The following is a 12,389-nucleotide window of genomic DNA, read 5'->3' as shown; positions in this document are numbered from 1 at the left end:
CCCTATTTTTAGAGAGTCAGCTGGGAGGTTTTTGCCTGGGAACGGGGCAAATATTAAGCAAGTTTAACAGTGCGACAGCCGCTGGCGTGTCTTTTTAAGCACGGGCTTTCCATGGTCCTTATCCTCGTCACCTGAGCTCAAGGCGCCCTAATTGTGGTGGCCGTTCTGTTTTTCATTTAATTACATTAAGTTTCATTTCATTTCATTACATAAAAATGTAAACAGAATTTATTGTCTTTGACTACATACTTTACACATTGTATTCCACTCACTTCTCACCGTGACCCCTTGAGACTAGTATTGATTTTTTTTTTTCCATGTGGACTTCGACACAGCTACTGAGTAGCAGGCCCCGGGTCGGAATCCCGCTGTATCTGATCCCCAGTCGTGGGACTTAGCACCCCTACTCCGCTGCTTTCCGCAAGACTCTTCCTGCCACCGGTATTATCTGCCCTTCTGAGACTTATCTCTGCAGAATTGCGCAGGAGATAATCCACTTCAGCCCAACTGATTTGTATTAAAGAATGAGATTGTGTAACCTTTATTGCTAGGCAAACACCGTATCTGGGTAAGACCGACTTTCTGAGGATTTCCCACCTCCTTCCGACAGACTGTGTGGCAACTTATTTTGGCAAAGTACAAGCTGGTATATTATTAACTTACTATGAGTCAGGATGCATGTTTTGTGTGAATTTTGATTAATTTGATCTCTCGAAACCAGAACTGCAACAAATAGACTAACTGGCAAGTAATTTGTTATATCTGTCCTTCTTGATTTCAGGCAAGTCTAACGAGCATTAACAGCGCGTGCACGGAGATGGGCAATTTTGACAATGCTAGTGTCACTGGAGAGATAGAGTTTGCCATTCGCTATTGCTTCAAAACCTGTTCTTTAGAAATATGCATCAAGGCCTGTAAGAATCTTGCCTATGGAGAGGAAAAGAAGAAAAAGTGCAATCCGTAAGTTTCTTTTTCCTGAGTTTTAGATTTAGAGGGTAGGCACGTTGGATCTAAAGTTTATTCGGAAAAGCAGAAGTCCCCAAATAACCACGACAATTGTTTAAAAGAGCAGAACGATGAAAAGACCAATTGAGAATGATTTTTAAAGCCGTAGTCGTTCAAACAGTGGGTTATTGATGCAAGGATAGGTAAGTAGGTCAGTCGAGTGGAATCAGAAGTCCAGATACAGAACTTGGCCTGCTTGGGAACTTCGAGGATCAAGGGGCTATTAGATGTCAACGCAGAAAAGATGCACTTCGATGCATGGTGTTGGGAAACTTGACTTCCCAAAGAGGAAGAGTCAAACCAAAAACCCGTGTCACACAATCCAGAAACAGATTACAAATTTTTTCTAGCTGATGCGAAATAATATTTCCCCACTTTAACATGCATTTCCTGGTTGCGAACAGAGATGAGTAGCTTTTCATACATACACACATTAGACACATAGGGTTCCTTTCTGTGAACGTCCCACTCATATATTTTGGCATTTTTCTATTCGGTTGTTTGCCATTTTAATATTTACTTACAGGAATGTGGGGGTTTTTAAACCCTTTTTGAATATAGCTCTTCATTGATTGTATTTTATATATATTCTAGTTGTTACTTGTTTTCTAACATTGTTTATGCTGGCTTTTCTTCAAGAGAATTTGTTGTCAAATTTGTCAGTCTTTTCCCTTAAAATGTATTTTGAGTCTGTAGAAAGATTCTACCTGAAGGTTATAAATACATCCTTCTCTATTTTTATCTATTAGAATTTTTTCCCCTTAGATCCCTTCCCCCTTAGAACTGGAATTGATTTTCTGTGGCCTTTCTTTTTTCTCGCATGGAAAACTTTGGGCACAATGCTTTAACTACCAGCTTGGGAAAGGGGATGGGAAAGGAAGCCAAACTCTTCTCGGCTCTGAAAACATCAGTAGCTCCTCAGGGCAGGACAGATGAAGTGCATTGTTGTATGTGGCATTTCTGGGTCTCCAAAACAGCATCCCTCTTGTCCTTCTGGTTTCTTAACTTCTGTCAGTCCCCCAACTTATACCTTTGGCTCCAGGAAAATTGGAATAGTTGTTGTTTCAAAGCTATCCCCGACTTTTTCTCAGATCGAGGCTTTCCTCATGGTTGGGTTGTGAGTACCTTCCCTACGCCTCGCCCACAAGTAGCAACCATAATCCTGTGCTGTCTTCAGACTCCCGTCCAGCCCCACCAGAGACCTTTATTCTGCCCATGACTCTTCACGCATGCTGAGCCTCTCTTGTAATTCTCAAAAGGACTGTAGTGAGGTGGTTGAGAGTACAGACACTGAACCCTGGTCCACCATTTATGTGGGTTGACCTTGGACAAGTCACGCAACCTCTCCATACCTCACTGTGACACAGGGAGACGGTAGCCCCACCGTCAAGGGATTGTTGCGGCGTTTCCCAGAATTTGCCCATATTAAGCCTTCAGAACGTTGTCTGGAACATAACAAACATTCAACACATAGTAAGCAAGTGAGGCACAGAGTACAGAGAGAAGTAGGCCTAAAACTTGGCAGGGGGACCCCCTTGAGGCTTTGGCCAAATACTCAGGGCTCATACATGGGACAAGATTTCATGAGGTCTGTCACAGCACGGTTACTGGGGGTGGTGAGCCACCGCGCGCGCGGCACGATGATGGGGAAGGTGGGAGCTCTGACCAGCCGGAGTGGAGACTGCTGAACACCCAGGGCATTATGGGAGGCAGCTGAAGGGTTTCTCTAGCCCCAGAGCAGGGACTACTCCAACTCTCCCCACCTCGGCAAAATCAAGCCATGATAGGGTCGAACTGAATTGCCCATCGGTGAAATGTTTACTGGAATAATACTCCGTACTTTTAAAAAGAAGAACAGCCCAGAGAGGATTCTGGGAGGGTGACAGGACGGGGAGCCCTAGGAAGTGGTCTCCCCTTGTAAGACAGTGACTGCACTGGTAGAAGCTGTCTCGCGAAACGGCTTCGGAACTGCCATCTCCTGGAGGCTTGCAGCTTCCGCGGAAGGCTTGGCTGGCTCACTGGGGTTAATTTCAGTCAATATCCGCTCTTACCCCAGTAGCAGCTCTCCGGCCCCCGACTCCCAGCCATGTGGCAGGGAGCTATGCCAGTGTTCCTGGAGTCACTTACACACGACATGCCGGGGTCAGTGTGGGGGAAAAAAAAGGATTTTGTCCTCCAGATATAAGGGTTGTGTGCTTCGGCTGCAGACCGCAGCTTCTGATCACAGAGGGGCAGACCCAGAGGGAGGCAGTCAGTAGATAGAGTCAAAGTGCCTGGGCGGGGAGGACCCTGTCAACCAAGAATCCTACATCCATGGGGCGCCTGGGTGGCTCAGTGGGTTAAGGCCTCTGCTTTCAGCTCAGGTCATGATCCCAGGGTCCTGGGATCGAGCCCCGCATCATCGGGTTATCTGCTCAGCAGGGAGCCTGCTTCCTCCTCTCTCTCTCTCTGCCTGCCTCTCTGCCTACTCGTGATCTGTCTGTCTAATAAATAAATCTTTTTTTTTAAATATTTTATTTATTTATTTGACAGACAGATCACAAGTAGGCAGAGAGGCAGGCAGAGAGAGAGGAGGAAGCAGGCTCCCTGCTGAGCAGAGAGCCCGATGCAGGGCTCAATCCCAGGACGCTGAGATCATGACCTGAGCCGAAGGCAGCGGCTTTAACCCACTGAGCCACCCAGGCGCCCCCAATAAATCGAATCTTAAAAAAGAAAAAAAAAATCCTACATCCAGCAAAGCTGTTCTTCAAAGTGGGGGAGAAACTAAGACATCCTCAGATAAACAAAAGCTGAGGGTCTTTGTCCTGCAAGAAATAATGCTCAAGGGAGCCCCCTGCAAGGTGGAATGGGAGGACAGACAGCAAGTTAAGGGCATGTGCGGAAGGAATGACCGCAGGAAAAGCAAAGACACGGGCAGCGATGAAAGCTATACCGTTTAACAGTGCTGTGTACTTGCGCCTTACATATTTTTAAAAATTATTTGTCTCTAATTACTGCTGTAACTTTGATCTGTAACTCCACACTTTGTCTTTGACCTAATGTAAGAGACTAACACACTTAAAAGAAGGATTAGTCTGTGATGTTGGCTACCCAGTGTAGGAAGGCGTCGTTTCGCAACCTCATCAATGCGACGAGGTAAGGCTGGCACCAGGAAGGAGCAGAGTTTTTGCTTGCTGTTGACCTTAAGATGGTAAAAACTCAAAGTAGAGCCTTATAACTCTAGGATAGGAGATGTAATCCCCTTGGTGAGCACAAAGAAAACAGCTACAGAACACATACAAAAAGAACTGAGAATGGAATTTACACATTTTATCATAAAATTCAGCTAAATGCAAAAGAATGGGGGCCCCTGGGTAGCTCGGTTGTTTACACTGGTTAAGCGGACTCTTGGTTTTGGCTCCGGTCATGATCTCGGGGTTGTGAGACGGAGCCCTGCCTCCGGCTCTACACTCAATGGGGACATCTGCTTGAGTCCCACTCCGTCTGCCCCTTGCCCCACTCACATACTTTTTCTGTCTCTCTTTCTAAAATAAATCTTTAAAAAGTAAATAAATACAGAAGAATGACTGTAGTACTGCAGTAAATGGGAGACCCTAAGCTAGAAGGGACGCAGAAACAAGTAGCCAATGACAGAAGTAAGTCCCTCCTGATCAGTAGTCACTTTCAAGGTGAATAACGTAGGTTCTCCAGTCAAGAGGCAGAGGTTCTCAGAATGGACAAAAACAGAGGATCCAGCCGATACCGGGATCCGTAGTCATTGCCATCGCTGAAGCTGCGAGGCAGGAAGGGCAGCGTCCCCTCCCTGGAGGGGTCAGTCTAGAACAGGATTTCAGGGGACAGGGAGAACGCAGGTGGAGAGGCCCCCACAAGGGCAAAGTAAAGGGTGAGGCATATACTTTCTCTTCCCACTTTTTTTTTTTTTTTTTTTTTGGTGGGTTGGAGGAAGTGATGGGTGGAGGGAGGACAAGCTGGCCCAGGACCTCCACATCCAGGCAGGTTCTCTAACCTGCTACCGTGGAGCCCCAACAGCCCAGCCGCTGGGTCCGTGGTCATCCCCCAAATCATCGCAGGTAATGAGCGATGTAGATTCGAGGGGGAGGGCAGGAGGAAAGCAAGGGAGCGTTATACCTCCAGGAATGTTCCAGAGGATTCTGGCCAAAGACTGAGTAAGCCAGAAGGTGTGCACCCAGCGCCATCCTTGTTCCCCACCAAGCCCTTTTTGTCAACCCCAGTCCCATGGGAAGCAGGATAAAGAAAATGCTGAGGTCTGGTTCTCCTCCTCCTGAACCCTTTGTGCCCCTGCCCACACCCCCCCCCCCCCCCCCCGCCAAGCCTCCTCACTGAGCTATCACCTTGACCTGTCTGTGTCTGACCACTAGGTACGTCAAGACCTATCTGCTGCCTGACAGATCCTCCCAGGGAAAACGCAAGACTGGAGTCCGGAAGAACACGGCGGACCCAACCTTCCAGGAGACCTTGAAGGTACGGGCTAGACAAACAAACATTCGTGGGTGAAGTCTGCCCGTCCCAGGCTGGGCACCCGGGACCAGAGTCCAGCGGAGTGTTCCTCTAAACTCTTGAGTCAGTTAAATATAAGCACAGACACTTATATGTTTCTGACGGGCTCTGTCAATCAGTGGCAAGTTGGTAGAAAATAAATTTCAGCCTTTGTACAGGAAAAGTGCCGAGTCTGGCAGGCTTGAGAATGGCCCTTGATTAATGATTTCTGAGAAAGGGGTGAGGAAGAGCCTGGCCGCCTCTCAGTCTCTAAGTCGGTTTGTCCTGTCGAATTGTTATGACTCTCAGAGAGGTGCTCTCAAGCAGGCTCCCCTGTCAACTACGGAGTTTCTATCTTCATGAAAATGCTCCTTTATTCTAATAATCTGGCAGCCCTAGGTTGCTGCTTCTTTTATGAAAAATAAATAGTCCTCTTATGAAAAACATTTTATAGAGGAATTGTTTGGGTTTTCACTTTCTTTGGTGCTAGGAAATAGGGTTTGGGTTGGAGGTAGGTGTGGGGCAGAGGTAGGTGTGGGAGGTCCTTAGCTGGAAGAACCATCCAGATGCTCAGGGACATACCTGGTTAGGGCTGCGCAGCCCAGCAACCCCATGTGTCAAGACTGCACAAGGAGAGGGCTTGGTTTGCCGTCCTTGGCAAGTAGGGGCATTTCTGAACACCCAGCCGGGGACTGTCTGGCCAGCTGGTGGGAGTCCCATTTGTTAAATAATAAAAGCCATTGTTTTCTGTGTCCATGCTGTGGCCAAGTGCTTTCTGTGCCCGCTGAGCTAAGTATGAGAATCCTCATTTACCAACAGGGAAACTGAGGCTTAGAGAATATTTAGAAGTACGGCTCTAACTCGTGATGGACTGGGAGACCTTCACAAGATTTATGGTCCTGGGACTCCTCCAGAGGATTTTTCAAAAAGACTGTGATTCAACAGGTGTGGACAGGGCCCAAGGGATCAGCATCTGAGAACCGTCGGGAAGCAAGTCAGTAGACACTGGTCTACTGCTCACGAATCTGCTGAAAGAGTTTGGGAAAGCCGTGTGCCCCTCACACATTTTAAGTCCATATCCAGAATCCCTCATTGTACATTTAATCAAGGTGTTTTGTACTAAACAGGGAAACAAATAGTTCACATTTATGAAATGAGTTGAAGATGAGGATTGAGTGTGAATCTTAGATATTATATGGTTTGATTTTTAAAGTTTTTTTTTTAATTTTTAAAGTTTTTACTACCTGATTTAAAATGCAGGCAGAATCTAAAAGAAATCTCCTAAAATTTTTATCCATTGGTTTTTACCCAGTACATCATGGATAGTTCCGTTGTCCCGGAGAACTTTCTAGATACACTGAAGAGAGTCCATGTCCCTCATCTAGTCTAAAATCTAGAAACGGATCCTCCAGGTTTTCTAGGCAGAGTGCCGTGGGGAGCGCACTCCTGGGGAGCTGGCACCCCCCGTGAAGACCACCACAGGGGGCCTGGGAAGGGTAGAATGTGACACCTGAGCTGGTGTCTGTGTTTGTAGGGCTGGGAGCTTAGGAGAGGCCGTGGCAACCCCACAGCCTGCTGGGACCGCGATGGGGAAATGGTCCGTTTAAAAAAAGGGATTCAGTCAGCCAAAAGGAGAAGTCCTGTTTGTCAGAGAGGGGCCACTCGCGTGCGAGGACCCCTGAGAAGCACACCTGCTCTTCTGAGGGAGCGGAGGACAGGGCTGCCCCCTGCACAGGTGGACGCAGAGGACGCGGCGGCCCCAGGAGGGTGGACATGGGGGCTGGGCAGCGACCCTCCCTGGGACGGTGCGTTCTCACGGGAGCAGGTGCGGCGCCCGAGTCGGTGGCCGGAGCAGCTGACTGGCCGTGCGGCGGTGAAAGGAACAACTAGGTAACTCCGAGTTTAAAGACAGACCGAGAAAGGAATGCAGGGCAGAGTCAGTCAGGGACCCTGGCTCAGATGGTGGCCTGCGACTCTTGATCTCAGGGTTGTGAGTTCAAGTCCCACGTTGGGTATAGAGATTACTCAAAAAAATAAAATCTTTAAAAAGAAAACAAGATTAAAAAAAAAAAAGAAATGAGCCACGGACTTGAGGGAAACGGGCTGAAAATCAGCCTAAGGCAGTAGAGGGATGTGGCTTCGGACCACAATGCGCGCAGATAATCCCAGAGGGAAGGAAAGGAGGGGCGAGTGGGCAAGGCAGCCTGGCCCCAAGGTGGGTGTTCGCTGGCCTGTGTGTCGGGGGAGGTCCGGGCAGACAGGGCTGCAGGCTGTCCCAGGCTGGGAGACGGAGGGAGACAAGTTACAGCCTCTCCTCACCCCTGTGGAAGGCCACTGGGGGCACTCAGATGAGTCTCAGGCAAACCGGTGTGGCTGCTCTAAGTGGGGGTGAGGGTCCCACCTTACAGCGTGACAGGCGGTCCCGGGAGGAACCAGGATGCTAACCCCAGCAGAGAGCTTCGAAGCCCGAGCCGGGGTGTTTCCCCGTAGACTGGTGATGACTGACACTGACCTCCAGGACGTTCCTGGAGGCTAAGGAGCGATGTAACCTAAAGCCTGGTACGAAACAAGCATTCAGTAAAGCGTAACTTTTCTTTCGTTATTGAGAAAATCCGACAAATAGGCTTGGAACAGGCTCACAGAGGCTGAGCGGAGTCAACAGCTCTTGGGAAGCCCGGCTGTGCCCCTGGCCTTCGGGAAGGGCACGGTCACTCTCACCCAGCCAGGGCCTTGACCTCTAGTCCCTGTGGGAGCAGAGGCCCACCCTCGGCTGGAGCCGGGGACTTCCTTGTCCTCTGACTGTGCTGAGGCTCCTGTGGGGGGGGATAGTGAAGAAACAGCTCTGTGCGACCCTGAGTGCCCGTGCGGGCCTGGCGTGCCCTCCATGCATTGTCCGTCTAGGCAAATGCCCATGCTAAAAACTCATGCTTTACATTAAAAAAAAACAAAAACAAAAACAAACCCCTAGTTTTCAGTATTTCTGGACAGCCCAGGCCAGGCAGGTTCGGATCCTGAGCTGGGACAGAGCTTGGCTTTGGTTGGATGAGAGCCTTCCTCCTTGCCTAGGGGGCAGACCTGGATTGTGGGAGGGGACCCTGCTGCTGGCCAGCCCTTCCCCCAGGCGGAGCGCGGCCACAGGGCTGGTGGAGGAGGTTGTTCTGTGTCTGAGAAAGCAGAGACCACCCCACACCGCTCCAAGCTGTGCAGCCCACCATGACCTCACCGAGATGCTGGCTCCAGCCGGCAGGAGAAAGGCCCCTGCGACCCCGGGGGGTTGCGGGTCCCCGGGGGAGCTGCGGGCCTGGGGGCTGGGGGCCAAGAACCAGACTGACCGCCTCTCCTCTGCCTTTGCAGTACCAGGTGGAGCCCCGGCAGCTGGGGACCCGGAGGCTGCAGGTCTCTGTGTGGCACTTGGGCACGCTCACCCGGAGGGTGTTTCTTGGAGAGGTGACCATCCCTCTGGCCACATGGGACTTCAAAGACAGCGCAACACAGTGTTTCTGCTGGTATCCACTGAGGGCCAAGGTGCGGTGTGGTTTGATAGTGGGCTACCCACCCCCCCTTACCCCCTGCCCCCCGCCCGCCCCGCCGGCCCAGGAGAGCAGAACTTCCTTCTCAAAGGGATTTGAGAAGAGAAAACCTACCCTGGGACACCTTGGACTTGCCTGGCTGGGACTCTTCAGTAGGAACTTAGGGAGGAAAGGCTCCGCACCAGGCTCTCCTGGGCAGGGGGGTGGTTAGGGGGCTTTTCCTGCTCAGGTTTGCTCAAGTACCCAAGAGCCCCTTCCTCAATGTAGCCCGAGCACCAGCCTGGGTCAGGTCTAGGGGGTTAGGCCTCCTATGATGGCCCTGTGGGCCCACATGCTCCCCTCCCCAAATTCAGGGTCAAGTGGTTCCAGTGGGGGAGCCCTGGGCTCGCTGCTGCCGCCACCAGAGGCTACGGCCTGCACAGGTCAGCCTGCCCCCCGTCCGAGGGCCACTCTGGTTTCTGCATGCCCGCCCCGGGCGCTCCCAGAGCGGTGACAGCTGAGAACAGCTGGGCCAGATGCTATCAGGAGGGCCGGGCTGCCCCGACCGCCAGGGAGGCCTAGGGAGGAGGAGTGGGCTGGTTTAGGTCTGCTCCCAGGCTGTGCCGGTAAGGGGAGAGCCTGGAGAGAAAGCTGGCACTTCTTGGAGCAACTGCTTTGCACTTTCTCTGCCAAGATCCGAGACTGGGAGAGAGGACGATGAGATAATGGGGGAGGAGGAAGCGTGGGCTCCGTCATCTCCTAAGAAATGAGGACGCTGCGCCAGTCCCAGCAGCCAGAGTCTGGCAGCGAGGCTAAGGCTGTCCCAGGCCTGGGCCAGGTTCTGTGTGCCGTCTCCCCTCCCCCGCCCTCTCTGAAGCCAGGGAGCTGATGCCAGGTCTCTGATTTCCGGCTACACTCGGGTCAAGCCCAAGGGTCTCCTGCCCGGGAGGCGCCCTGTTCCACCCCTCCTGCCACTTTCCCTCTACACTGCTCTGCACAGCCCCGGCCCCCACCTCCGGGCCCCCCTACTCACCCTTCCTCAGAGACTGTCCTCGGACATCCACTTGGGATGTCTGCTTGGCATGCTTTCTTCCAGCCACGGTGTGCCTAGGACTTAGCTGACATCCCACCTCCTCCATGGAGGCTTTCCTGATTTTCACTTTTCATGATTTTCCCTGCCTGTGTGCTTTCCCCCAGGATCCTATACTTGGGCGCCCTGCCCATCTGTTCCCTCTAGGCCCCTTGCTCAGGACAAGATTAGCCCGCCACAAGGCTGCTGGGAAGAGGCAGAGGAGCAGAAGGTGCCAGGCCGAAAGACATCCTTCCTAATACCAGCTATAGACCCCCTGGCTGGATTGGGAGTGTCCTGCTTACAGGCCTGCCCCCTTGGCCCCGACAGGAGGCGCCCATGGAGTTAGCGAGGGAAGGTTCCCGAAGCTGAGGGTAGAGGCAACTTTATCTCATCTGGCACGTGACGGCCAGCATCCTTCCTGGGAGCCAGAGGCAGTCGGGAGCCCAAGCAGAGTCACTGCAGAGCAGACAGAGGCCAGCCCCGCCCTCTCCTAGGAGTCCTTGCTCAGTCCACTGAGCTAGAGGGGCTCGATTTTTTTTTTTTATTTGTTTATTTGACAGACAAAGATTACAAGTAGGCAGAGAGGCAGGCAGAGAGAGAGAGGAGGAAGCAGACTCCCTGCTGAGCAGAGAGCCCGATGTGGGGCTCGATCCCAGGACCCTGGGATCATGACCTGAGCCGAAGGCAGAGGCTTTAACCCACTGAGCCACCCAGGCGCCCCGAGGGGCTCGATTTTATTCACCTTCTTCAAACTCTGGCTGGGTGCAAGTTTTCTTAGGACGATTCTATGGGAATGTGCCAGAGCCTCTGAGCACCCCTCTCCTCCTCAAGGCATAGGGTGGGAATAGAGAGTCACCACAAATGGAAGAAAGACCAGTCCTGCCATGGGCACATCCAGTCCAGCCCACGGCACTCCCCGGCTTGCAGAGTGAGTGGGGGTGGGGTGGATGTGGGGCACTTAGGGACAGAGCTGGGGCAATCAGAGGAGCCCAGAAGGTTCTGAGGGCTGAGGAATCCTGCCTCTGAGTTCTGACTCTTTCCCCCAGGCAGAGAAACTTGAAGACAGCTTTCTTCCCAATAATGGAGAACTTGCAGTCCGGGCCAAACTGGTCTTCCCTACAGGGCCCAGAAAGCTCCAGGAGACCCAAGAAGGTAGGTGGCCTCCAGCCCCATGAATGTCCATCTGTCTCTATCTCCAAAGCCTGAACAGCAGGTGGGCTGAGGGCTTCCCTGCTGCCACCCACGAATCCTGCAGCGCTCCGGTAACTTGCCAAGACTTGTAAAGCTCAGCCTGGAAAGTGGGTTCTTGGGACCCATGGTTTGGTAGGGAAACGAGGGACCAGAGCAGTCCGGGCCTTTGATGCCCACTTTACAGGGCTCTTAGGACACCAGCTCGGGGGGCTTTCCTCCCAGGGGCCTGGCTCGGACAGTCTCCGTGGTGTGCACCGTCCCACTGCTGGCCCTTTGGAAGAGGGAGCGCTCCCATAACCACCTGCATTAGTTGGGAGGGTGACTCCTTGGGAACCAAGAGTGCATCTCAGCCTGCCCCACTGAGTGAATGCATCCCTGCTCCCAAGTTCCATGAGCTGCTGCCCAGCAAGAGAAGGGATCAAGGACAGGCTTTTGAGGACCTAATGGGAGATTTTACTAAATAAAGTGGAGTGTGTGGAACAGAGGAGGGTGAAGAAAGAACACAGAATCCCGTGATGTATTTAGTGATCTCTTATTTGCCTGAAAGAGGGAGTCTGCTGCCAGAGCTCACGGGGCCCCCGGTAGCCAGCGCCCTAGCATAGGAGTCTCGGGGCCCCTCCTTTCCCCAAAACCACTGTCTGCCTGTGACTAAAACCTCTACATCCTTCCTCTCCACAGCTCTCTATTATCTTTGTAGCTTCTCAGGATTTTAGGGAGCACCCCCTGCCCCCCCCCATCACCGTGCTGGCCTTGCAGGGGGACAGCTTGTGGGCAGCGCCTTCCCCCATGGATAGACGACTCTTCCTCTCAAGGTTGTCACACATCTCCCACTGAGCTGTCAGTTTTGGGGTGGTGGCATTGCAGGCTGTGTGTGAAGTAGAGCTCACACCAAATGCCGGCTTTCCTTCCAGGGACAAATGGGCCATCCCCTAATGGTCAGCTTTGTTTGGTTGTGCTGGGAGCCAAGAATTTGCCGGTGCGGTCAGATGGCACCTTAAACTCATTTGTTAAGGGGTGAGTAGTATATTTAATCAACTGTTTACTGATCATCTGTACATACATACAACGTGGTCCTAGAAACAACAGCGATCCCCAAAAAGAGCAAGTCATTCTGA

The 12,389-nt window shown here is 52.0% G+C and overlaps 1 protein-coding gene across 1 annotated transcript in view; it reads left to right on the top strand.

Moving 5' to 3' along the window:
- The window catches only part of SYTL3 (synaptotagmin like 3), an 81,340-nt gene that overhangs the window by 66,371 nt on the left and 2,580 nt on the right, over nt 1–12,389 (top strand). Inside the window, exons 11-15 of the mRNA XM_080806302.1 lie at nt 782–960; nt 5,385–5,487; nt 8,857–9,027; nt 11,130–11,235; nt 12,186–12,288. Coding sequence (XP_080662428.1) covers nt 782–960; nt 5,385–5,487; nt 8,857–9,027; nt 11,130–11,235; nt 12,186–12,288 — 662 coding nt within the window. The remainder of the gene's footprint in view (nt 1–781; nt 961–5,384; nt 5,488–8,856; nt 9,028–11,129; nt 11,236–12,185; nt 12,289–12,389) is intronic.

The sequence above is a fragment of the Martes martes genome, assembly GCF_963455335.1.
Source record: "Martes martes genome assembly, chromosome: 6".
In the NCBI taxonomy this organism is placed as follows: Eukaryota; Metazoa; Chordata; class Mammalia; order Carnivora; family Mustelidae; genus Martes; species Martes martes.
This window is presented reverse-complemented; position numbering and strand designations above follow the sequence as displayed.